Genomic DNA, 26,563 nt, shown 5'->3' on the forward strand with positions numbered 1-26,563 from the left:
ATTTGGGGTCCCAAGGACCAAGTTTGGGAAACGCTGGTCTATGGGCCCTTGGCCATGAGCTTGTAGACATGAAAAACATTGGCATTTAAAGATCCAATCACCTGATTAAAATGGACCAGTGAAAATATGACTACTACTCATTCTAAACTTAACTCATGCTAATGACCCTAATTTGATGTAAGAAGAAAAACTCCAATACACATTGTATTTACCTCAATTCCCCCACAGATTGTTTCAAATAACTTGTAGCTTGGTCTTCCCCATTATGACTTTGCAAAGACACTTTGTTATGACATTAAAACCCAAACTTTGATGGCAAACTACATAAAGGGGTACCCTTCTTTTTCGCACGGTTTCAGACATGCCAAATTGCACTTGCACAAAGGGGCTTTTGTGATTGGTTAAGAGAGGAGTCACCTGCACAGGTGAAAAGAATTGGCAATCAAGACAATTGTAAACAATAAAAATATCAATCTTTATTTCTTTGACCTAGCATATCAAAGATAAACCATACTCTCATCATACTATAACAAATTACACAATAACTATACAACAATAAACATTGTATTAACTTTTGTCATTTATGTTATGTGAGCTACATTGCTGAATGAATAGTACTCTTGGTTTTGACCTCTGTCTATGAGTTTTTAGCTGAGTGATGAATAGTAGGGAAGATATGGGAGCTATAGATTGACTACACCGGGAATGCAAAACTGTCAGGGGAACTAAATATTATTTCAAGCTGTGTATATAGGAAACATATTCAACCTATCTGTAGTCCTAATCTGTATCATGTCCAAAACGACAGAATATAAATCTAGATTCATACAATTCCCTATAAATAAAGGGGAGACAATGCATGATGGCAAGCAAATACAACCAAAGAGGATCTCTGTAGATTTTCCATTCTCTCTGATACAACTACTCTCTGAGAACAACGGGAGTGTGTAGGCCGACTGGGAGTAGGCTATATGAATATCAAAACTCAATTAAAAAGTGAATACATAACAAGCATAAATACCTATTTATAAATCAATTCTATATATTTGCTTCTCTTTAAAACAGAAAGGACATTTATTTGGTTTAGAGAAAGGTCTGAGAGCATAGGGATGTCTGTTCCCTGCATCCCCACCATCCAGACAATAAACAATAATATAACACGGCAGTAAATGTAAAATGCACTATATGGATGAACATGACACGTTTAACAACATATGACATTGGCATATTGGTATAGACAGGATGGTTTGGCAAGAGGTCTTAAACATATGAAAACACAAAGGAAAAAGACAAAGGGATTTCAAAGCTGCTCCACACTGCATCGCTGCTTTTCGGGGCAGTGCAGATGTGTCCAAAAATATACAAAGAACCTAAACCCTACCTCCTAATATCTCCAATATCTAGACAACACTATACAGCACAACCCAGACGTAGACCAGGTCATTTTGACCAGGTCTTTCTAGTTTAACTAAAGTTTGATCTGCTAGACTTCAATAGCTGGTCTGTACACATCTGTATGTTAGAATACTGTGGCATCCCATCTCCCTAGGAAACATCTTGTACTGTTTACACAACAGCTCTGACCTACAACTACCTACACTAGAACTTCCAACTAACAGAAACTCTTTTGGCAGGTTATCATGTAAAAATAGTTATACACTTGATTTTGGAGTGTGTACAGTCCATATCAGCCAGTTAGGATGGGTGTGTGTGTGTGTGTGTGTGTGTGTGTCACGTGGTGTGTTTGCATGTGGTGTGTCACAGCCAGCCATTAAAGATAAAGATATATATGTATGTATGTATGTATGTATGTATGTATGTATGTATGTATGTATGTATGCATGCATGTATGTATGTATGTATGTATGTATGTATGTATGTATGTATGTATGTATGTATGTATGTATGTATGTATGTATGTATGTATGTATGCATGTATGTATGTATGTAGATGGTCAGACGTCTACATCTCATGGGTCAGGACTTGGTGCTGTGCTGCCACCCCGTTGGCCTGCTGCGGGTTGGTCAGTGTGTTGGGTGGCTGGCCATTGGGCTGGGCGTTGGTCTCATTTAGCCTGCGGACGCGGTACACCTCGTAGTGGATACTACTGGTGATGTCCTTGATGTTCTGCATGTGGGTCCTGACAGAGAAGAAACAAAGATGGGATTTAGTGAGAAATGTTACCCAGAGAAACATCAAGCGTCATCAAAACACTGGTCAAACATAGTATCACCATCACTTAAAACCCAGTTAATACTCACCTGATGAGAAGGTCTCGCAGGTAGGCAAACTCACAGTGCGCAATGTTCTCAACTGCAAAAACAGAGTAAAGAAAATGAAATTGCATTCTATGGGATAAACAGCAAGTGTTTTCTGATTACAGTTACTCAAATAATATTCAATACAATAGCCACGTAGCATATATTTTGTGTATCAGGGTGTGCGTAACAAGTTAAATGCCATGTGCTATTCTACACTCTGCCACAAGATGGGAGTGTTGCGCCAAAGACAGGTCAAGGAAGCCCATTTAACTTGACATCTGCAGCAATTACCTTAAATCAAGATTACACTTTCCACTACAAGTAATTTAATACATCTCAGCTCCCTTGGCAAGTCAGACAGTTTAACAAACTCTCCATGTTTGAATGATCGATTATGTCAAGTCCACAAAATGAAAAAGGAGCGCTATTTATGTGAAATCGCAGCACAGGAAATTAAATTCCATTTCATCCCTCTTAAGGAGGGGCGGGGGAGAGGAGGGTGCTGCTGTGTAACCACCATAGTCTGTGGGTGGGTGTACTGATTCATGTGGCGGTGGGTCTCCCTTAATTTAAAACCAGGCTGGTTTTAAATGTTTCTCTGAATAACACTTTCCTCCACCCATTGCAAACAGGGGATTAACACGTCAAACACACAGAGACAGACACGTTGTATATGTTGCTGTATTGGCACCAGCCCTCTCTGACTTATGGAAGGAGAAGGAGGGGGAGGAAGAACGGTCGATAATGAGGAAGCGAGAATGACATTGGGGCAGTGGTAGAGGAAAAAGACAATGTAAGAGACGGCAGAAAGAGGAGAGAGGGAGAAAAAGTGAGAATGAGTAAGAAAATCAGCGAGGAGGAGAAAGAAAGAAGAAGAAAGAAAGAAAGGAGAGAGAAGGAGAAAGAGGAGGAGGAGAACGAGGTCCTGGCTATGAGAATCCTGGGCCCACAGGCCTCCCTCCTCTTGTGGCCTTGTTTATGATATCGGTGCAGACGTGCCCAGCAGCTTCCTCTCCGATTGCTCCCTCCCTCTTCATCCTTTCCTCCCTTACTCCCTCCTTCCTTCCGCCTGAGCACACTGACTGCCTGGCTGGCTTAGAGTCATTGTTCCCTCAGCCAGGGGACAACCACATTACTCACTTATCACACCCGTGCTCCCAAACACACCTGTGTCTTAGAGTTCAATTACAGTCCATGGGTGTTTAAAGAACACCTTGACAGTTCCAGAACAGGAACTAAGATACTAGAAAGCTATGTATGCTAAGCTCTGGTTGGTTGGTTCTTTGAACAGACCTAACAGGAACAGAGGTCCAGAATAATAGTCTCTCTCTCTCTCTCTCTCTCTCTCTCTCTCTCTCTCTCTCTCTCTCTCTCTCTCTCTCTCTCTCTCTCTCCTCTCTCTCTCTCTCTCTCTCTCTCTCTCTCTCTCTCTCTCTCTCTCTCTCTCTCTCTCTCTCTCTCTCTCTCTCTCTCTCTCTCTCTCTCCCTCTCTCTCTCTCTCTCTCTCTCTCTCTCTCTCTCTCTCTCTCTCTCTCTCTCTCTCTCTCTCTCTCTCTCTCTCTCTCTCTCTCTCTCTCTCTCTCTCTCTCTCTCTCTCTCTCTCTCTCTCTCTGTCTGTCTGTCTGTCTGTAAATCCTCCTTGAGTCACAGCCCAGAGAAACACGAGCTCATAGTCACAAAACACTCAATCATTTGGCTGGGATTTAAACATGTACTGGCAGCAGTAACATACGTATGCATGGTTACTGTACTGTGCAGTCCAGCCAGGTAAATCTGCTTCAACCCATTTTACATGACTAGTTTGACAGGGATAGTAATGGTTGTGTGTGTGTGTGTGTGTTGAATTACCTTCTATGGTTCCCCACTTTGTTTTTCTGCCCAGAAGCCTCTTTCCATTGACCTGGTACTCCTGGTCGCTCCCCACCACAGCAAATGGGATCATCTCCTGATGACACACACACACAGTTTAAGACCAACAATGCTTTGTAATGAATCCATGCGTCAGTGGGGTGTGTGTGTGTGTGTGTGATTCTGCATGCGTTTACACACTGTAAACCCACCCTGATCTTATCATTGATCATCCTGTCATCAGCGTCCTCGTCAAACTCTTCCTGAGGGTAGACGTCGATCCCGTTGGCTCGCAGTGCTTCCCTGATCTGCACAAACAGAAAACAGAAACAGGTCACAATCTGACACCAGGTTGCAGTGTTACATCAATGTACTGTAGAACAGCAGTCAGGGCAAAACAATGGCCGTTTCCACCTCGTGTCATCTACCAAGTCATCCTGGTAGTCCTGGAGGTGGAGGAGTGCGTGTCCTGCCCAGTACATCACACACCAAAGCCTTTCACTCACCACCAGGGGAAAGCCCGGGGGAAGGGAAGCTGAGACTTGTATCACGTCAGAATCCAGCGACAGTAAATAAGCCTACTCATTCTTCCAACTCAACTTTCACTGGCTGACTGCCAACAATAAAAAGATAAATTATTCATGCAGATAGCCAGATTGTTAGACCAGTATGAGGTCAACGTGACTGAAAATATAACAGAATAGGAAATGACTGACCTCAATTCTAGAGTAGCTCACTCCGAGTCCACCGTAAACACAGCTAAGGCTGGCGTTGACGTTTTAAATGATCTTTAATGTTCCTTAACATGGAGAGTTCATGTGGAGGTTAACCACTATTACACAAATATACAGCCAGACACTCAGGTTTACAAAATGTCCGCCTTCTTCTTCTTCTATGTCTTTATAATGGCTGGAACACTGACAAGAGATGAGAATGACAGGCTTCTTCTGCCAGCGGTGATGGCCTTTAAATGAATGACCGTTCCGCTCACAATTACTACTTTGACAGTTTCCACTTGGTCGATGGTGAACAGGTTTTCTAAATTTCTCTGTTTATACTTCTGGGAAAGTTTAAACTTGTAACTTTCTCAGTCTTAGGCCTATATTATAAGCCTACAACAGTCGGGGGAATGAGACCAGAGCACGCACGCACGCCCGCATCGAACTGTGGACACAGAGGTTAAAACAATAAAAAGCTCTCTGGTTCCCTTTGCATGAATGTCAACTGCTGCAGGGAACAGAGAACAAGGAAGAAACGTCAAAAAAAAAATGTAAGATCACAATCCCAGGGTCGTACATGGCCCAGTCCGTGCAGCCAACCAAAACAAGCTGGTTACAAGCCCCAGAGCTTCCATCTCGCCTGCCCTTGTTCTCATTGGCCGTTGTCGGGGAAAACGGTAGCCAAGTCGCCCAGCGTGTTTCCTCCTCCAGAATTAATAAAGTTCTGTCTATGGATGCCAGAGAGGGGGAGACGAGCGTCCCTCGAGTGTGTATGTGTGCGCGCGCATGTTCTTTTCTGCTGCCAGGCTGACCACCAAACACACACTGGAGCAGGGGGGGGGGGGGGGGGGGGGGGCTTTTTAAAACTAAGCCAAGCAGGTCATTGAGGCCTGTGTATCCTGGTATGGTGCAACTTTCAAGAGAAAGCAGGAAGAGAAAGCAGCAACGCAGAATTCCATCAAATTCTAAATCAGCAGAGATGGCCTCTATACCATAGACACGAGTCATCAACAGAAAGGGCTGCGCTTTCTTTCATGGAGGAGTCGCTACTGACAGACCTCCACTAGACAGCCTCTACCGAGCAGCTACCAGACAGCCTCTGCCGAGCAGCTACCAGACAGCCTCTGCCGAGCAGCTACCAGACATCCTCTGCCAGACAGCCTCTGCCGAGCAGCTACCAGACAGCCTCTGCCGAGCAGCTACCAGGCAGCCTCTGCCAGACAGCCTCTGCCGAGCAGCTACCAGACAGCCTCTGCCGAGCAGCTACCAGACAGCCTCTGCCAGACAGCCTCTGCCGAGCAGCTACCAGACAGCCTCTGCCGAGCAGCTACCAGACAGCCTCTGCCGAGCAGCTACCAGACAGCCTCTGCCGAGCAGCTACCAGACAGCCTCTGCCGAGCAGCTACCAGACAGCCTCTGCCGAGCAGCTACCAGACAGCCTCTACCAGACAGCCTCTACCGAGCAGCTACCAGACAGCCTCTACCAAGTGCTGCATAAACCTTACTCTAAATTCTGTTGGGGAACTCCCCATCTGAGGTCCTGTGTGGTTTCTCCATCTCCTGTACCCAGTAGCTTATTGCTAATAAGAGACTAGCCTGCTACAGTAAACTGGCATCTGTGCAGACGTCAGCTGCCTCGGAGGTTTACAGAACGCTGCAATACTGTAAATAAATCACTTCTTAAAATGATCCTTTCTGGCTAAAAACATCCGTTAAGTTTTCCAGGGTTTCATACCGCTACTCCCCAGACTGGGCAGAGTACAGTAGTTTATCCAGATGGCTGCTGTTTGTAATGCCTGGCATGGCTTCATACGGGCCTGTGTGTGATCTTACCCTCTCGTTACCCTGTGTGTGATCTTACCCTCTCGTTACCCTGTTTTTACCCTGCTGTAAAGGCCCAGGTCAGGTTGTTGTAATGCAAAAGGGACTAGTTTAAAAGCAAATCTACAGATCAATGTCATAGGTTTTTTATGTACACAAACGTGCATGTATACACGTCACACACACACGTGCGTGCACACAACTTACCGTCTGTTTGAAGAAGTCCCTCTCCTCCAGGGTGAGTGTGTCTGCCTTAGCGATGACAGGGACTATGTTGACCACTTTACTCAGACGACTCATAAACTCCACATCCAGAGGCCTCAGACTGGAGAGAGACAACATGGAGGGAGAAAGATGTTAATATGATAACTTCAAGAGTAAAGGAGATCTTTTCTGATCAAATCAAACTTTATTTGCCACATGCGCAGAATACAACAGGTGTAGTAGACCTTAGTGAAATGCTTACTTACAAGCCCTTAACCAACAATGCGTTAAGAAGTTAAGAAGAAAAATGTATTAAGTAAAAAATAGATGAGTAGAAAGATGTTAAATAAAAGTAACAAATAATTAAACAGCAGCAGTAAAATAACAATAGCGAGGCTATATACAGGGGATACCCGTACAGAGTCAATGTGCGGGGGCACCGGTTAGTCAAGGTAATTGAGGTAATATGTACATGTAGGTAGAGTTAAAGTGACTATGCATAGATAATAAACAAAGAGTAGCATGCATCGTAAAAGAGGGGTCTGGGTAGCCCTTTGATTAGCTGTTCAGGAGTGTTATGGCTTGGGGATAGAAGCTGTTAAGAAGCGTTTTGGACTTGCACTCCCGTACCTCTTGCCGTGCGGTAGCAGAGAGAACAGTCTATGACTAGGGTGGCTGGCGTCTTTGACAATTTATAAGGCCTTCCTCTGACACCGCCTGGTATAGAGGTCCTGGATGGCGGGAAGCTTGTCCCCACGCACTACCCTCTGTAGTGCCTTGTGTTCCGAGGCTGAGCGGTTGCCATACCAGGCAGCAATGCAACCAGTTCAGGATGCTCTCGATGGTGCAGCTGTAGAACCTTTTGAGGATCTCAGGACCCATGCCAAATCTTTTCAGTCTCCTGAGGGGGAATAGGCTTTGTCGTGCCCTCTTCACAACTGTCTTGGTGTGTTTGGACCATGATAGTTTGTTGGTGATGTGGACACCAAGGAACTTGAGGTTCTCAACCTGCAGCCCTGTCGATGAGAATGGGGGCGTGCTCGGTCCTCCTTTTCCAGTAGTCCACAATCATCTCCTTGGTCTTGATCACATTGAGGGAGAGGTTGTTGTCCTGGCACCACACTGCCAGTTCTCTGACCTCCTCCCTATAGGCTGTCTCATTGTTGTTGGTGATCAGGCCTACCACTGTTGTGTCATCTGCAAACTTAATGATGGTGTTGGAGTCATGCCTGGCCATGCAGTCATGAGTGAACAGGGAGTACAGGAGGGGACTGAGCACGCACCCATGAGGGGCACCCGTGTTGAGGATCAGCGTGGCGGATTACCTACCCTTACCACCTGGGGGCAGCCTGTCAGGAAGTCCAGGATCCAGTTGCAGATGGAGGTGTTTAGTCCCAGGGTACTTAGCTTAGTGATGAGCTTTGAGGGCACTATTGTGTTGAACGCTGAGCTGTAGTCAATGAATAGCATTCTCACATAATTGTTCCTTTTGTCCAGGTGTGAAAGGGCAGTGTGGAGCGCAATAGAGATTACATATTCTGTGGATCTGTTGGGGCAGTATGCAAATTGGAGTGGGTCTAGAGTTTCTTGGATAATGGTATTGATGTGAGCCATGACCAGCCTTTCAAAGCACTTCATGGCTACAGACGTGAGAGCTACGGGTCGGTAGTCATTTAGGCAGGTTACCTTAGTGTTGGGCACAGGGACTATGGTGGTCTGCTTGAAACATGTTGGTATTACAGACTCTGTCAGGGACAGGTTGAAAATGTCAGTGAAGACACTTGCCAGTTGGTCAGCGCATGCTCGGAGTACACGTCCTGGTAATCCGTCTGGCCCCACAGCCTAGTGTATGTCGACCTGTTTAAAGGTCTTACTCACATCGGCTACGGAGAGTGTGATCACACAGTCGTCTGGAACACTGATGCTCTCATGTTACTTGCCTCGAAGCGAGCATAGAAGTAATTTAGCTTGTTTGGTATGCTCGTGACACTGGGCAGCTTGCGGCTGTGCTTCCCTTTGTAGTCTGTAATAGTTTGCAAGCCCTGCCACATCCGACGAGCTTCGGTGCCGGTGTAGTACGATTCAACCTTAATCCTGTATTGATGCTTTGCCTGTTTGATGGTTCGTTGGAGGGCATAGCAGGTTCTCTTATAAGCTTCCGGGTTACAGTCCTGCTCCTTGAAAGCGGCAGCTATACCCTTTAGCGCAGTGCAGATGTTGCCTGTAATCCATGGCTTCTGGTTGGGGTATGTACGTACAGTCACTGTGGGAACAACTTCATCAATGCACTTATTGATGATGCCAGTGACTGATGTGGTGTACTCCTCAATGACATCACAAGAATCCCGGAACATGTTCCAGTCTGTGCTAGCAAAACAGTCCTGTAGCTTAGCTTGGTAGGTTATATTGTAATGCAGCACTGTGGCATAATTGCAAACATGTCCAAAACTTTTATTCAATCACAACGGACATATGATAAAGCAGTTGTGATGTTATGAGACAGATATACCACTAGGGGGCAATGATGGTCCATTGTCTATTATTTTCTGAACGATGACAATGCGATTGTGCAGCAGTGTGCCAGTATTTCAGCATCTCAAATTTAAAAGACAAATCTTTCCAAGGTTTAACACAAAATGGTTAAGAACTGAAACTGATATAAGCCTGCATATATAAAGGTCCGCTCAAGATTTGTCATGGATGGCAGTTTTAGGAGGTAAAATGTGGGGATAATGCAATTGAATACATATCTATATTGAGCATCATGTGATGAGAGATATTGTCCTCAGCTGACCCCTCACACAAAGCTTGTGCATCCTACTCCCAAATTGTCAAGTCTTCGAGCTTCTCTACTCTCCTCCTATAAACCTCTCTTCCCCATCTCTTTCTGTCCTGCATACACTCTCCTATCTGTTCTCTATCAGAGGGGAATGCATGAGAATGTTCAGGCTATAGCTAGTCTGGCAGGACCTCTGGTTGTTCTGTGTGTCTACATTCTGAAATACACAGTTTCACATTCATTTATTCAACATTGAAAATATGAATATCTAAACACTACCCTTTTTGATGTTGTTCCTTTTAAGACTCATCGTTGGGAACACTACTCTCTACAAGTACATCACATTTACAGAGTGGGCTCTCTGCTCATTCTGAATTTCTGAAAATTGTATGAGCACCACCATCGCTGGCCTGGCAGTGCCTCCTCCTCCTCCTTATACGCTCCCTCTCTTTTCCCCCCCAATCTCTTTTCACCCACTCTTTATTTTTCCCAAATCTCTTTCTTATGGTATCACCACTCTCTGCATGGCTGGCAGTAGTGCCTCTGGTTGTTCCCCTCTCCAGCTCCTCCTTCTGCTATCCTCTCCCCTCCAATTATCCCAGCCATGCTGGGTCACCCTGGTTCACAGACCTGGGGCAGCTGGAGTATAGAGGGGCCACCTCAGGAGAGAGGAGATGCATGCACACTGAACGGGGCGGGAACAGAACACTACACGTGTCAATATACGTCATACTACCCTCCAAGGGTGTCCGAGAGAGACCCACGTGACACGGTAAGAGAGAGAGCGAGGAGCGAGAGGGCGAGGAGCGAGAGAGGGGGAGACAGAGACCAACAGAGAGACAGAGAACAACACTTCATGGTAAAGGGAAAGAAAAAGGAGTGTGAGAGATCCCCCTCATAGGTCAATGATCCCTTGCTGCAGCTCTCCTTGGCTCCACCTATAATTTGATCTCCTGTCCCCTCAGGAATCGTGACCTCAGCTTTGTGGACTGTAAGTCAGGCACACATGTGTTTCAGGTGCATCAGTGGTATGTAGGCCTACTGTACACTGTACACAGGTCTGTAAATACATACCGTAGATGTTCGACTATGAAAATGTTCACACGCTTTGGAACAAATAGATGAGACCCGAGGTTCAAATTGACACACAGCACATGTGAATCACATATCGGTCAACACACACGCACATACCACAGATAGACATGCACATGTGCACACACACAACATAGCTATACTCCAGTTCTTCACTTAAATGGGAAATTATCAACAAAAAGGTCAACACACACAAAATGCACTCCTACACACTAAACATATGTACTGTACACAGAGAGACGCCATATGCTCAAATTCTCCACTTCAAAAAAGGAAATAGTCAACATGGTAGCTGTGTCTGCAGAGGGAGGGCTGAGCGGTCACTGCTAACTCTCTGAAAGCAGTTCTGTGGTCAAAATGGAAGCAACCATGTAGAGGAAGGGGGGGTGACCGCACCGTGCACTGCTCTCTTCCCTCCACTTTCTCTGATGCCTTTAAAATCCCCTCACGGGTCAAGCGAGTCCAAGTGCAACGTTGCCTGGCGTAAACGTGGGATACCCTGGTAGTTCTCAAAGAAAGCATCCTTCATGGGGTAACAAGAGGACAGCCTAGAGGGAAGGAGTGCGGTCAACCATTCAGTCAACGACTGCTATGCACTTCCATTGACTACAGGTTCGACCAAAATGGCATCCTATTCCTGATATAGAGCACTACTTTTGGCCATAGCCCACAGAGCATAAGGTGCCATTTGGGACGCATCCTACGTCGATGGAAAACCGGTCGAGCTACTAAAAGAGACCTTGAAGCAAATTGCTGACACTTAAAGTACTCCTACTAACCCAAGGCCTAATACCTTCAAATTGAAGTTTGACAATAAAAAGAGCCACAACCATTGGGCTATAAAACTTGATGTCTCTGCTATTATTTGGTGATATGGGATACCAGTATTACTTAATATTCAGCCTAGTGTCCGTTACGGACATAATGGCACCAAAGCATGGAGCTGTCCTAGACACATGGGTGGGTTCATTCCCAAATGGCATCCTAATCCCTATGTAGTTCCCTACTTTTGACCAGAGACATAGGGGCCCTGGTCAATAGTAGTGGACTAAATAGGTAACAGGGGGTCATTTGTTACGAAGCCATGGCCTTGGCATGGTGTGTTAGTAATTGGTTCCAGGCTCTTGTAGCAGACCTCAACCATAGAGAAGTCATTTGTGAGAGCAGTGAAGAGGAGAGAAGAACGGGAGTTGGGAGAATAGTTCCAGAACTTTGAGCCAGGTTCAACCCACAGTCAGATCTATAGTGCTGTAAGAACACCAGGGTTTCATCCTTAGATTGTCCTGTAGAGGAGCATTGGCTACTCAACACATTATTAGTGTCTCTTCCCCCAGCCCCTGTCGTCCCATCTGCTTTTGCTGACAGTGTGTGTGTGTGTGTGTGTGTGTGTGTTTTATGCATCCCTATGCCGGTTGCTTGTGTTCTCTAGCCCAGTGCCAGGTTGTAGCTTCAGCCCCACAGTGAGTGGTGGTGAGTGGAGGGGTAGGACTTCCTCGTTATGCTCCTGCTCTGAAGTCTCCTGGTGGCAGTAAAGAAGATCCTACTTACTGCTCCCCCCGTTCCCAGTCCTGATTAAGAGGTCCCTAGAGGGGACAGGTGCTTGGAAGTTTCCAAGAGAGCATGTTTGGGGGGGTGGGGCGCACTCGAGGTCAAGGGGGTGAGAGAGGGAGGGGATTGGCAGGGGAAGAGAGGCATTTTTGCTTTTGGGACGAGAGAGGACGAGGGAAAAAGCCTTGGCTCGTGCTTTGCGAAAGAGGGTCTGGACAATGCACTGACTGTAGAGCTGCCACATAGGCAGCACACACACACACACACACACACACACACACACACACACACACACACACACACACACACACACACACACACACACACACACACACTTTGCAGCTGTGGTGTCATAAGGAGGAGGTGAGAGTGTGCGTCAAACAGTGGGATCCACACACTCAATACACTCCAGAGAATAACTAGTGGACAAACAGCCACCTGGGTGTTTAAAACTATTCTGTTAGTAATGCAAACACGTCTAGAAGACTGCAGGACCTTGACAGAATCTTTACATGCTCTGAGACATCCTGAAGCCACTTAACGATTTCCCCGTCGATTAGAATAAAATGCTTTTAACTTTGCATGAATGTCTAGGATTTTGATGTTTATATTTCAGTTAGTTAATATGAAGTAATTCTCAAAAATGTACCATGGTCGCGGTTCCTGGTCAAATATACAAATGTATCCTAAACGCTTTGTCGTACATACATGGTCTTAGTCTCCATGGCACTCACTGTTTGCTTTCACAGTCTATACGATTGGGTACTATAGCATCTGCAGTCAAAGGGAGTCTTTGTGAAACCTGATTCCCAAAGCGATACCTCCGAGTCTCGGTGGACGAGATGACGTCTACAAGTGGTCGAAAGAAAAGGGGGGCAGTGTAGAGGAAGTGGTGAAGTCCCAGACAAACAGTGTGTGTGTGTGTGTGTGTGTGTGTGTGTGTGTGTGTGTGAGTGAGAGAGAGAGCGCGTGTGAGTGTCCATAACGCACCAGTGTCCAGTAGGTGGTATGAAGTACATGCAGCAGTGAACCCGTGAGTCTGGGATCCTCTTCTTCCTGTTGATGTTGATCTCCTCCTGCAGGTACTGCTCATACTGGTCATTGATGAACTTCATGATTGGCTGCCAGCTGTTGGGGGGTGGGGGCACATGGGAAATGGAGTTCACAGACAGGCGACGACACAGTCATTCACTCTGTGGTAGGGATAAAAAAAAAACTACAACTCACCAGTTCTCGTTGTTGATGTGGTCCCCAAAGCCGGGAGTGTCGATTACCGTTAGTTTCATCCTCACGCCCTTCTCTTCGATATCTAGACAGAGAGACACAGGAGAAATCCATGACATGTATTACATTGTTAAATGTATACTGATTACCACAGATCCGTATGTGTGTATGCGTGTGTGGTGTGTGTGTGTTACCGTGACTGATGGACTTGATCTCGATGGTCTTGGGGATCCTCTCCTCGGGGGTGGACACCACAGACTTCCTGCTGACCTTAGACTTGAACAGGGTGTTCATCAGGGTTGACTTCCCCAGACCACTCTGACCTGTTAGAGACCAACATAGGGGGTGAACTCTAGGTCTGGACACACATAAAAACAGAGGGGCTTCTCCTCATCCGTGAGCCTCTTCTCACCTGTCGTGAATGTACAATAGCTTTCCTGACTCTGAACAGACCCCCTACACACAAGTTATGTGAAAGACGAGACAGACATTCCAGCCTGCTGTGGGGTCATTCCAGCCTGCTGTGGGGTCATTCCAGCCTGCTGTGGGGTCATTCCAGCCTGCTGTGGGGTCATTCCAGCCTGCTGTAGGGCTAGAGGACAGATGGACCGGCCACACACTCCTCACCAAGACCCAGATGAGGACTGGACACCCCTCAGAGCCTGGTTCCTCTCTAGGTTTCTTCCTAGGTTCCTGCCTTTCTAGGGAGTTTTTCCTAGCCACTGTGCTTCTACATCTGCATTGCTTGCTGTTTGGGGTTTTAGTCTGGGTTGCTGTATAAGCACTTTGTGACAACTGCTGATGTAAAAAGAGCTTTATAAATACATTTGATTGATTCCTCTACCACCCCATAGGCCTCCATTAGCAGCAGGCCTGACAGTGGGCATCGGCAGCCCAGCCGTGCAGCTTAATTAACCTTTATGCATCGGGGACACTGCTGCGGTCTAAGGGGCTTTAGGGCTGGGATTAGGGTAATACATCTCACAGAGAGGCCTTACGAGTCTGATTTACATCTCCACTGACCTTTCACACAATGCCTTTAGAGAGGGACAGAGAGTGCTGCTGCTGTGTCAAACTCCCCCCCATGGGTGCACGTTTTGGTTTTTGCCCGAGCACATCACAGCTGATTGAAATAATCAACGTTTTATGACGGAGTTGGTTATTTGAATCAGCTGTGTAGTGCCAGGGCAAAAAACTCAATTGTGCACCCAGAGGGGGCCCCAGGACCGAGTTTGGGGGAGACGGTCATAGAGAGAGCCAAAACGGCCACTTCAAAAACCAATCAGAGTTAGGCATTTCTACAGTAGTTCAACGACTTCACATCAAGTTTGACCCTGGATACTGTAGGTCATTGGATCAACTATATCCCTGTTTTTACAACCTTATCAAATGTCTTCTTTATCTTAAACCATCAGGGCTTGATGGACAGGTCCTATATCTATATACGGACAGATAGGGATGCATCAACAAGCAATAACACCACCCTCTATTCTAACCTGCCATTTATCATGTGATTCATGTCTCACACACCAATAGCCGCTATAACATGCATGCCCACTATTGCTCATGAACTATCCCATTCACTACAGGTCTGCCTTTCTCAGACGTTACCACTCCACTTCAAGTGGGCACACGTCTCTGATGTAGCGCTGACTGAATGCTGCTGCCCTTTGCCGAAAACAACTATGGGGATTGTGATGCATATCAATGACAGCGTGCCGACAAGAGAAAGATATAGCCTAGTCAGAGAATATGGAAGTCTGGCGTAAAAAAAAATGTATTGAATTGATCTTCCTATATGACGGAAATGAGAGAAAGTAATACTTTTATTTACAGCTAGTATGTATACAAAACACACTCCCGCAGGGCTCCTATACAAACATACTATGTGTGTGTGTGTGTCCGCGCGCTCTACTCTACCACCATCCCCTCTGACAGCCACGCAAACACAGAGACATCTAAGCTGGGAAGAGAGACTCGAGGTCCTTCAACATGCTCTTTGTAGCTTCAATCACCGTGGTAAAGTATAGGTAACTGCCAAAATAAAGGAAACACCAACATAAAGTGTCTTAATAGGACGCTGGGCCACCACGAGTCAAACAGCTTCAATGCAACTTTGCATAGATTCTACAAGTGTATGGAACTCTATTGGAGGGATGCGACACCATTCTTCCATGAGAAATTCCATCATTTGGTGTTTTGTTGATGGAAAACGCCGTCTCTGGCGCCACTGTTCAATTCGGTTGAGATCTGGTGACTGAGACGCGTGCGAGCTGTGGTGAGCTGAGGGCAGAGTGGAGTGTGCTAGAGCTTGTCACCATTAATGGGCATCATTACTCCATCTCTCTGCCTGATGTGACAGGTTAAAGGAAATACTCATAGCCTGTTATACATTAAAAAGTATTAGTAAGTTCATAGTATGTGAGGATCTTAAAACATCTAAGGTTAAAAAGATTATGCATTCTGTATTAGTTGATAGAGATTGATAACATTCATATAATTGTGTTAAAAAGTTAAAATCCATCAAGCGTACAAAGGGTAAGAATTGTAAAAGGAATGTGTAAACGTTATATTGATTACTTTATTTTGTGGTGCCTAATTGAAGGGGAAAAGTGTTAATCTGTGATCTACTAAATTGCTCTGGTCTCCACCCAAGTTCGCGGGGAAATCGCGGTCTTTTCCTTATTGCAGTAAAAGTTCTCAGTGAGGAAACAATACCGTATCATTCTCGTGATTATTTCTCCCCTTTTTCAGGGGTGTAACACTGACAGCTTTCTTCTCTACTGAAGGATGCATGCCACTATGTGTAGTGTGTACCAATCTCAGGAGCACTCGGGGTAAGGGTTCCCCAATGGGGTTTCAAGAACAAGCACTCACTCCAGGCTCATTTCCCAATGACAGTTTGACTTTGAAAACATTTAAATGCAGTGTATAGAAAAGTCTCTCTCTCTCTCTCTGGGGATGGGTGGATGTAACAGATGTGATGTTGAGAACGTGTGTGTGTGTGTGTGTTTTCACGTGTGTTTAAAACCATTCACTCACATCCATGATCTCAAAAGGGTGTGTGTTGCGCGCGTGTGTGTTTTGCTTGTGCGTGTTCACCGTTCAACAGCACTCACCGACGATCATGATGTTGAGCTCAAAGCCCTGTTTCATTGCCTTCCTCCTCATCTGCTCCAGGATGGCATCGATGCCCACGTAGCTGAAGTCGCCAGCGCCATGTGAAGCTCCCTTGGCAGGGGGTTGCGGATGTGGCGGGGTGGACATGTTGCTGTGGCTCGGCTTGACCTCTGACCCTGATAATGAGAGAGAGAGATCAGTGTTCAGCATGGAACATTTTATATAGGAGAGTTCCATGCTGACAAACATCATGATAAATCTTTTCCATCTCACTCGTCACTGTAGCTGCTGATCAAGTAGATATCACGACAGTTCACTGAATCCCAGCTGGTTATATCAAACTGTACTGAACTCAAACTACACCGGACAAATGTAACTTATCAAAACTGATTCTACACAACGGTAGTGGCATGTTTGGTGAATAATATATGCTATGGGTATCACGGTTAACAACTCCACCTCACACAATAATTCAGACTCTTAACAAGAGTCCAACTGTAGCCACAGGACAAGACACTCATACACCAACACAAAACATCGCATGAAATGACTCAGAACCCCCCCCCCCCCCCCCTTACCCAACCGTCTTAAAATAGACAAACACGGATCCCCGAGGAATTAAACTGAGTGAGGCAGCCAACAACCTGTAGACTACAGCCCAATAAATTACACACAGAACAGCAGACAAAAACACGTCCGCTCCCAACGTCACAGAAATCTGAAGACGTACATGCGTGTGTTATGGTGAACAACGGTGGCAAGCTGCAGCTGTAAAGTGGATGTAGTACTCACAATATTTCAAACTACAAAAAAAAAAAAAAAAGGTACACAGACTCGTGTTGTAGAATAGTAGCAGTTACAAGTTACCACTCACCTGAGTGAGTGACTGGGAGGCAGGTAGATGGAAAGTGCAGTCTACAGTGAAGTAGACCTAAAACGGTTCAAAGTTGTAGAAGAGAAGGTATGACTGCCTGTTGTAGCAAGGCTAACTGACAAAGCGGTGTCTGGATGAGCCTACTGAACAGACAACAAGCTACTTTCAACTGACACACACACACACACACACACACACACACACACACACACACACACACACACACACACACACACACACACACGTTAGCTCCGGTGTGGTGGGAGGAGACAGTTGGGTGTTTTTCCCTTTTGACAGCGTGCTGTGGCATCATCTACTGCTCGTGGTCTACAGACACTCCAAACCACAGACAGAGACATATCACAGCCACTAAAAATGGCTGTGAATGAATTCAAACATGCGATCAGAAGATCTACAGACAAACTTCAAGACGTATGTCCATACTGTAAACACGGATCACTATGAACGTACTCCAGATACGGGGAACCGTGGCTGTCGTTTCCAGTGCTTTACATTCTAGTACACTCGCAGTAGGAGAGAAAGTAGAACTCCCTTTTTGAGTTTGACAACGTCAGCTCTAGCTGTCTGTGACATGTCATTGTAACCACCTCACCCTGCTCCTTGTAGCTGTGTGCCTGTCGACCTGATGAATATGGACGAGCATCAACAGCCATATCTGTCTTTACAGTGAAATCTTTACCGCAGTCTCCGGGTTTCCTGTTCATCACACAAGCATCCACATCCTCTCGCTTTAGCACGCTGGGTCTGATGATTCAAGTGTTGCGTTTTGTTCCACCTTGCACACAGGAAGTCATTGTCACACTGCACCTTATTTCCTGTCCATGTCTGATAACGACAATTGTGAGCATGCCCATAAAACATGCTGCCTCAGATCTGACACTAAACTCAACGCCATGTATAGAAACTTCTCCGATGGCTTTCTACACAATACGTAACCATTTTGTGGAACCATTACAGTAGGAGCTTTCTTTTATTTGGACTAGGAAGGCCTAGACTTTCCACAAGGAAGCCCTGGGAAAAGTGCTGCTAATAAACTTTTAATAAAGAGTGCAACCGACTGCTCTATCGGAGCTAGAATTTCAGTGCCAAACGGGACCCTCGCCCAGTAACTACCACACACGAATCACCCACACGCCCTTCCCACCCACACACCCTTCCAAACCCACACCCCAGAATGTAGGACTCCCAGTAGAATATCTGAACGCCTGGGAATCTCTGAACTGAATGCCCTTTTCTTATCCATTAATAGTCAGAGTGAGACAACACAATAGAAGAGAATGAGTAGGTGGTGCCGGTTGGGTTGGACCACACCTTCACTAGCCAGTATCTGTGTGGAGCTGCAGTCTCGACCTTCGGTTTCCCAGACCCGGTGATGATTGATGGAGGCTAAGATACCACAGAGCGGCTTGGCTGAAACGTCCTGGGAACATGAACTTCATAGAAGTAAAAGCCGTGCCTCTTTACCGTCATCAATCAACACATATCACCGTCAGAGTATTGGGTTTTGTTTTTATATTCCCTCAACCGGCAAAGGACTCGTCAACTTCTTTACGCGCCTCCATTAAGCTCACATTAAACATTCGATCAAATGGGGAAATGTGAATTCATTGCTCGGATGAAACCGCATTAGCCCCTACTGTATGTAAGAGCAGATGTGCGGTGCTGCTATCCCTGTTGAACAGACAATCCCCTGTAGTGGGAATAAGATGCAGAAGTACACACAGAGTGCTCATTTGATGTTAAAGGGGGAGGGAAAGCATGACACAATGGCATGTACAGGGGCTTTGTTGATGTTGTGGTGCCTGCCTGCCTGCCATTGCTGGTTTGCCTCTGAATCTAAACAGGGTTGGTTCTGGTCGGGATCTGGATGGGAGACCAGATGCTGCTGGAAGTGGTGTTGGAGGGCCAGTAGGAGGCACTCTTTCCTATGGTCTAAAAAAAAACAATAATATCCCAATGCCCCAGGGCAGTGATTGGGGACATTGCCCTGTGTAGGGTGCTGTCTTAAATAAAAAATACATTTTTTTCTTCAGATGGGACGTTAAATGGGTGTCCTGACTCTCTGTGGTCACTAAAGATCCCATGGTACTTATCGTAAGAGTAGGGGTGTTAACCCTGGTGTCCTGGCTAAAATCCCAATCTGGCCCTCATACCATCATGGCCACCTAATCATCCCTAGCTTCTAATTGGCTCATTCATCCCCCCTCCTCTCCCCTGTAACTATTCCCCAGGTCATTGCCATAAATTAGATGTGTACAGTCAACTTATCTGGTAAAATAAGGGTTAACTAAAATAAATAAAAAAGAGTAAGGAAGTGCAGGAAGCAGCCTCTAAGAAAGAGACAGGATATAAACCAGCACTAATGACATATTAAGGGTCTATCAGCCATCCCACCCCTGGGTACCACAATGCCAGCTCCCCCTGTGCCATCTGATGGGTAACTTCTGTGTACACACACACACACACACACACACACACACACACACACACACACAAAGGAGAAAAAAGGGTGCTGATGGCAGTAACTTTACTCAGGCCTGAGAATCTGCTGTCTGAATTCTTTGTTCCTGTTTGACTGGCACAACAGATGAGAACAATCAGTTTCACTCTCCTCAACAGTGATCACTGATCAAATCAAATTTTATTGGGTCAAATACACGTTATTGCGGGTGTAGCGAAATGCTTGTGTTTCTAGCTCCAACAGTGCAGTGTTATCTAACAAGTAATATCTTACAATTTCACAACAATACACACAAATCTAAAGTAAAGGAATGGGAATTAATGTCCACTTCTCATCTCTAGCCTAGTCTGGCCATAGGCCTAGCCAGAAACATGTCACCTTCCAAGGACCCTTCCTCATCATTTATGAGCTACAAGAAAAACAACATTGGCCTTTGAAGATCCAATTGGCGTTTGAGGATCCAGGCTTTTATAGAAAGCCTCGCCTTCCTTTTATGAGTCAGAATAGCGGCCAGGCATAAACATTGTTCTACAGAGCACTGGTAGCCTTTGAAGCCTGCTGGGTCTCTGGCTGAATCACCTGATTAAAACTGACCAGTGAAACTATGACTACTACACATTCTAAACTTAGCTAACGGTAATGACCCTAATTTGATGTGAAGCCTCCTTCAATACACGCTGCATCCAAACTGAAGACGAAGGGCCCCTAAGCCCAACAAAGCAGCTGTTGCTTATTCAAACGAAGTAAGATATTTGACCTGTAAAAACACGTGCCTAGCTGACCCCAGAATGAACCCTCAAACACAACATCAAAGTATTTGTTCCACTTGTTAACACTTCAAACTGACTACCAAACACAGTGTTTACCAGAACTCTGAAAACAGACAACTGTTACGACTGGGGTTGAAAAAAGGCTAACTGACATTTCTGACTTGTGTGACAAGAGATTTAAGTATTAAGGGAAAGCATGTGGAGCTTTTCTGAAGCTGAGTTTAAAGGTTCAGTCCATTCTCATTTTCCTTGCATGGATAAATAAATAAATGGATGGATGAGACCCTAACAGCTGCTGTTTCCAGACTCCACATCTAGATTTGTGCCATTGAGAACTACCTCTGATTCATCTAAACGCTGGTTCGTTACACTCATCCTAGATCAATGTGGACACCCAGCACCTTGGTCAAATGAGGAGGATTCTACACTGCTCAAAAAAATAAAGGGAACACTAAAATAACACATCCTAGATCTGAATGAATGAAATAATCTTATTAAATAATTTTATCTTTACATAGTTGAATGTGCTGACAACAAAATCACACAAAAATAATCAATGGAAATCCAATTTATCAACCCATGGAGGTCTGGATTTGGAGTCACACTCAAAATTAAAGTGGAAAACCACACTACAGGCTGATCCAACTTTGATGTAATGTCCTTAAAACAAGTCAAAATGAGGCTCAGTAGTGTGTGTGGCCTCCACGTGCCTGTATGACCTCCCTACAACGCCTGGGCATGCTCCTGATGAGGTGGCGGATGGTCTACTGAGGGATCTCCTCCCAGACCTGGACTAAAGCATCCGCCAACTCCTGGACAGTCTGTGGTGCAACGTGGCGTTGGTGGATGGAGCGAGACATGATGTCAAATGTGCTCAATTGGATTCAGGTCTGGGGAACGGGCGGGCCAGTCCATAGCATCAATGCCTTCCTCTTGCAGGAACTGCTGACACACTCCAGCCACATGAGGTCTAGCAATGTCTTGCATTAGGAGGAACCCAGGGCCAACCGCACCAGCATATGGTCTCACAAGGGGTCTGAGGATCTCATCTCGGTACCTAATGGCAGTCAGGCTACCTCTGGCGAGCACATGGAGGGCTGTGCGGCCCCCCAAAGAAATGCCACCCCACACCATGACTGACCCACCGCCAAACCGGTCATGCTGGAGGATTTTGCAGGCAGCAGAACGTTCTCCACGGCGTCTCCAGACTGTCACATGTGCTCAGTGTGAACCTGCTTTCATCTGTGAAGAGCACAGGGTGCCAGTGGCGAATTTGCCAATCTTGGTGTTCTCTGGCAAATGCCAAACGTCCTGCACGGTGTTGGGCTGTAAGCACAACCCCCACCTGTGGATGTCGGGCCCTCATATCACCCTCATGGAGTCTGTTTCTGACCATTTGAGCAGACACATGCACATTTGTGGCCTGCTGGAGGTCATTTTGCAGGGCTCTGGCAGTGCTCCTCCTGCTCCTCCTTGCACAAAGGCGGAGGTAGCGGTCCTGCTGCTGGGTTGTTGCCCTCCTACGGCCTCCTCCACGTCTCCTGATGTACTGGCCTGTCTCCTGGTAGCGCCTCCATGCTCTGGACACTACGCTAACAGACACAGCAAACCTTCTTGCCACAGCTTGCATTGATGTGCCATCCTGGATGAGCTGCACTACCTGAGCCACTTGTGTGGGTTGTAGACTCCGTCTCATGCTACCACTAGAGTGAGAGCACCGCCAGCATTCAAAAGTGACCAAAACATCAGCCAGGAAGCATAGGAACTGAGAAGTGGTCTGTGGTTACCACCTGCAGAACCACTCCTTTATTGGGGGTGTCTTGCTAATTGCCTATAATTTCCACCTGTTGTCTATTCCATTTGTACAACAGCATGTGAAATTTATTGTCAATCAGTGTTGCTTCCTAAGTGGACAGTTTGATTTCACAGAAGTGTGATTGACTTGGAGTTACATTGTGTTGTTTAAGTGTTCCCTTTATTTTTTTGAGCAGTGTATTTAGAAGACATGAACGAATAAGGGTGGAAATAAGATGTTTAGAAGTTCTTGTGGAACGAAGTGGTTGAGATCTGAATGTTGAAAGCGAATTATGCTACACGGTATCATAGGGGACTGCATTGGGTGCCACATCTAACCTCTCTACTGCCATGTATAATGAATATGGGCTTACACAGAGATACGTAAATCAGTGTTCTCTAGTAAAGATTGAGCTACATCTTTCAACCCCATACGTGAGGTTTCAGGCTCAGTGGTAGATTCACAGTTTCCTGTTTGTCAGTAGAGACACAACGGAAGAGGCCTAGACGAGACAGCGAAAGAGTCATCAATGAGAAATGTATCAACTCATATGCCACCTGAAGACTATAAAAGTCAACATGTTAAAAAAAGAAAAAAAGGAAGAAGAAAAAAATAGCACGTTGATTCATTTCAAATGACAACTACACTGACCATTTCAAGATCTTTAACAGGGAATTTTGGCGATTATGTTACTCATGTCAGCTGACAGCAGTGTTGTACTAGTACTACTATAGCGTATCAAACCACAAACCATCTTAAAAATGCACAGCCACCACATTCCCCACTCCCCTCAAGGGTTGGGGTCAATTCCAATTCAGTCAGTAATCCAGTCAGTAAACTGAAATTCGAATTCTCCTCGTTGCAAAAAAAGCAATTCCCTTACCCTACATGCACCCTGTGCTCCTGGCCAGCCAACACGGTGTTCCCAAAGGAATGTTCTCTCTCTCCGGGAATCTCTCCCACATCCCATTCGCATACAATCTGCACCGGAGGATCCCTTACTGATTTACATGCAGCCATAACCAAATATTGTTCATTCTGACATTCATAATATCAGGCACATCCTGACCCAAATACAATATTCAAGGAGTGTAATTCATATTTAATTCAAACATGTTTGTAGCGTTATGAGACAATAGGTTGGTTGTTTGCAGAGATGTGCTTTCGGTTTGTTTTGGTTTCGATATATTAAATAATTCAATTTGGCGGAACTTTATTCAAAACGTGTTAACTCCAGAACCTTTCCAATTTAAACCACAACCTCTTTAGTTGCCTTTCTGTTGTGTTTTTTTTCTTCTCCGTTCTTTGAGGCAAATCCAACCTTTGATGATACCAGAACTCTGGATACCACAGAGAAGGGAAACATGGATGAGCAAGACCAGGACAATGATTCCTCTCATGCACAACGTGTAACTTGGCCTGATGTTGGGCCACGCTGTTTGAATTGTGTGGTCAATGATTGAGCTGGTCCATCTGGGACTGGTCTGTTGGAGAGAAAGAGAGAGCTCTGGACCAGGACCACATGTCCTCGTCTCTTCACAAGACAACGGGTCATAAAGAATGAGAACTCCAGCACCAGTCTTCCAATCCAGTTTGAAGGTCTCTGGACTTCTGAGGAGATCACACCAGTTAAGCTGCTTCCTCATAACTGGTGCAACACACATTGTGACAGATCCTATTTGCATGGCTCAGATAAGAGACAGTCTATGCCTTCTTTTCAACGCTTTAGCACATGGATGCCAAGGATGTCATGCCTCTCCGTTTGGGCTTTGGGAGGACGCCTAGGCAACATCCGCTTCTTGGTCACACACCGTTACTGATCTACTTAATAACACAGACTGCTCTTTTAAAGTCCCAGTTCCTAGGGGGTGACCTTGTGTCCCAGTAGCCTGGTCCCAGATCTGTTTGTTCCATCTTGCCAACTCCATTTGTGTTAATGTCACACCAGGACTTGGAGTTGGCAAGACAGCACAAACAGATCTGGGATCAGGCTAGGGTTTCAGCCCTGTACCGACCAAATGGTCACTCTCTCTCTTCCCCCCTCCATCTCTCTCGCTCACCTCCTCTTTCCCCTCTTTTACAGGAGATGACATTTCCATAGCTTTGGCGTCTCTCTCTCATTAAGATTTATGCCTTCTGCTGTCTTGAGCAGATATGTGGATGGTAGGATTACATGGGGCAGTGTGGGAGAGGGCTGGCGGACAGGCACGGCAGGATGGCACCGGATCCTACTACTGGACATAGAGCAATAGTGACTACTGCAATAGGAGCAACTCACCCTCTGTATAGCTTACTGTACAAGACACGCATGCAAGAGGCATTCTAGAATACATAGAGTACAGTATTGTAAAGTCATTTACAAAAGTTCAATCAGGAAGGCTGGTCTGAATGCTGGTTTAACTTCAAGCAGCATAACATAATTCACTCTGTTTCCCATTATTCGGGCATCGTGGGAATGAATACAAATGTATCATCATCCGCATAGCATTTTGTTCTGCTCTTCCTATTAGCCATGTGTGGAATGTCTTTCACCTGCTTACCTTATAGCCTATAAGCGTGGCACAATAATGCTCATTCCACATGCTTGCAAATTTAACCTACAGGCTCACTCTTGGGCAATTTAACCTACGGCTGGGTTCACTCTTGGCAATGATCACTTTCCTCTCTCTCAACAAAGGGGTGTAAATGGGATGTATTTGTCAACTTACCAATGTTCTCTCAGTTCCTGTTTTTCAGCAGCAGTTTGACAACCGTCCACCTCCCCACCACCACCAGCTATAATAACCTTCAGGCCCGTCTTTGGAACTCCTTTCTGGGTTCCAGCTGAACAGCAAAGGGCTACCGGTCATCGGCATCTGGCTCAGAGACGAGGCCATACCCCAAACTCTTTAATAACATTCCATCTCTGCTGTTGTATCAGTTAGACCTGTACTTGATTGAATTCGGATATCAAGAAACATTACAATTGTAAGGTAGGAGATTATCTGGTCACTAGTCCTGTTTGGTTAAACCCATGCTGTGTACTGTAAAAGTCCTCAAGCAGAAAAGAGTGGAGGGTAATGCTGGACACCCTGTTTCCCAAGAGGACCAAGTCAACTACTGTGTCAAGTACTTAGTGGTATGTACAGGATAAACATGGTATACACCGTCCAACGAAAGGCTTACTTGCAGGTTCCGTCGACAATGCAACAATAACAACGAATACAATATAAGAATAAAGTAAATGGCTCAGTAGAATAGAAGAAACATTTTAGCAGTAAGTATAATACAGGAAGGGTGAACTGTGTGATTGAGATAAATAGGTCATGTTTTGGCTGGTAAACAACTTGAGGGTCAATGGAAGGCTGGAACAGTCCGTTGAGGTGAGGCTAGGTACAGTAGGGGGACATGCGTAACTGTCCTGTAGTGTACATCCAAGAGGATATCCCACTCACTCAATCTCCCATCCGTCCTTTGAACCAAAGGGAACCAGCTGATTAAGAAGGTCAACGTGCCACTTCACTGCAATAACACCATAGCATGCGATACAGTGGGGTTGAAGAATAGAACGGTGGACAGCACACACACACACACAGAAGCACTCCCCCTGCCTCCTCACACACGCTTCAGATGAAGGTGGGTGAAGAATGCTACTGGCTCACTTCATCTTTCACTCCTGCCGTTGCTCGTCGGCCCCCTGAGAACGTGACCTTTGGCCCTGCGCGGCCCAAAGCAGATGGTGTTAAAAGGCAGATTTCCACACGGGAACTTCTGCAACACAAAGATAATGACCGGCCCCCTTTACCCACCACAGAGACAGTGGCAGAGAGAGAGAGTGCGGAAACGAGGGAGAGAACGGAGAGAACATGAGAGGCGAGGCAGGCCCATGCTGTAAATACAGTGACAGAGTGAGAAATATGGAGAGAAGGAAACAAAGTTGAGGAAAATATAAGGGAGGAGAGAGGCCCATGCTACAAAGAAAATGACAAGGTGAAAGACGGAGAGCAAGAGAGAGAGCGAGATGGAGTATATGAGAGAGGAGAGGA

General features: G+C 45.8%; 1 protein-coding gene across 8 annotated transcripts in view; it reads right to left on the minus strand.

The window, feature by feature from the left end:
* Positions 1-451: 451 nt before the first annotated feature.
* Positions 452-26,563, minus strand: part of LOC106587157 (septin-9) — a 76,246-nt gene continuing 50,134 nt past the window's right edge. For 5 of the 8 annotated variants that reach the window (XM_014175253.3, XM_014175258.3, XM_014175240.3 and 2 more), the window contains 9 exons: positions 16,617-16,793; positions 13,692-13,820; positions 13,501-13,582; positions 13,264-13,401; positions 6,858-6,975; positions 4,323-4,418; positions 4,111-4,207; positions 2,263-2,314; positions 452-2,141 (listed from right to left, as the gene is read on the minus strand). In XM_014175253.3, the coding sequence (XP_014030728.3) occupies positions 1,964-2,141; positions 2,263-2,314; positions 4,111-4,207; positions 4,323-4,418; positions 6,858-6,975; positions 13,264-13,401; positions 13,501-13,582; positions 13,692-13,820; positions 16,617-16,793 (1,067 nt within the window). In that variant the 3' untranslated portion in view covers positions 452-1,963. Of the gene's footprint in view, positions 2,142-2,262; positions 2,315-4,110; positions 4,208-4,322; positions 4,419-6,857; positions 6,976-13,263; positions 13,402-13,500; positions 13,583-13,691; positions 13,821-16,616; positions 16,794-17,491; positions 17,709-18,104; positions 18,289-26,563 lie in introns of those variants that run through there. The other 3 variants (XM_045706787.2, XM_045706780.2, XM_014175306.3) reach the window with 3 other exon arrangements.

The sequence above is a fragment of the Salmo salar genome, chromosome 02 (genome assembly GCF_965601325.2).
Source record: "Salmo salar chromosome 02, fSalSal1, whole genome shotgun sequence".
NCBI lineage: Eukaryota > Metazoa > Chordata > Actinopteri > Salmoniformes > Salmonidae > Salmo > Salmo salar.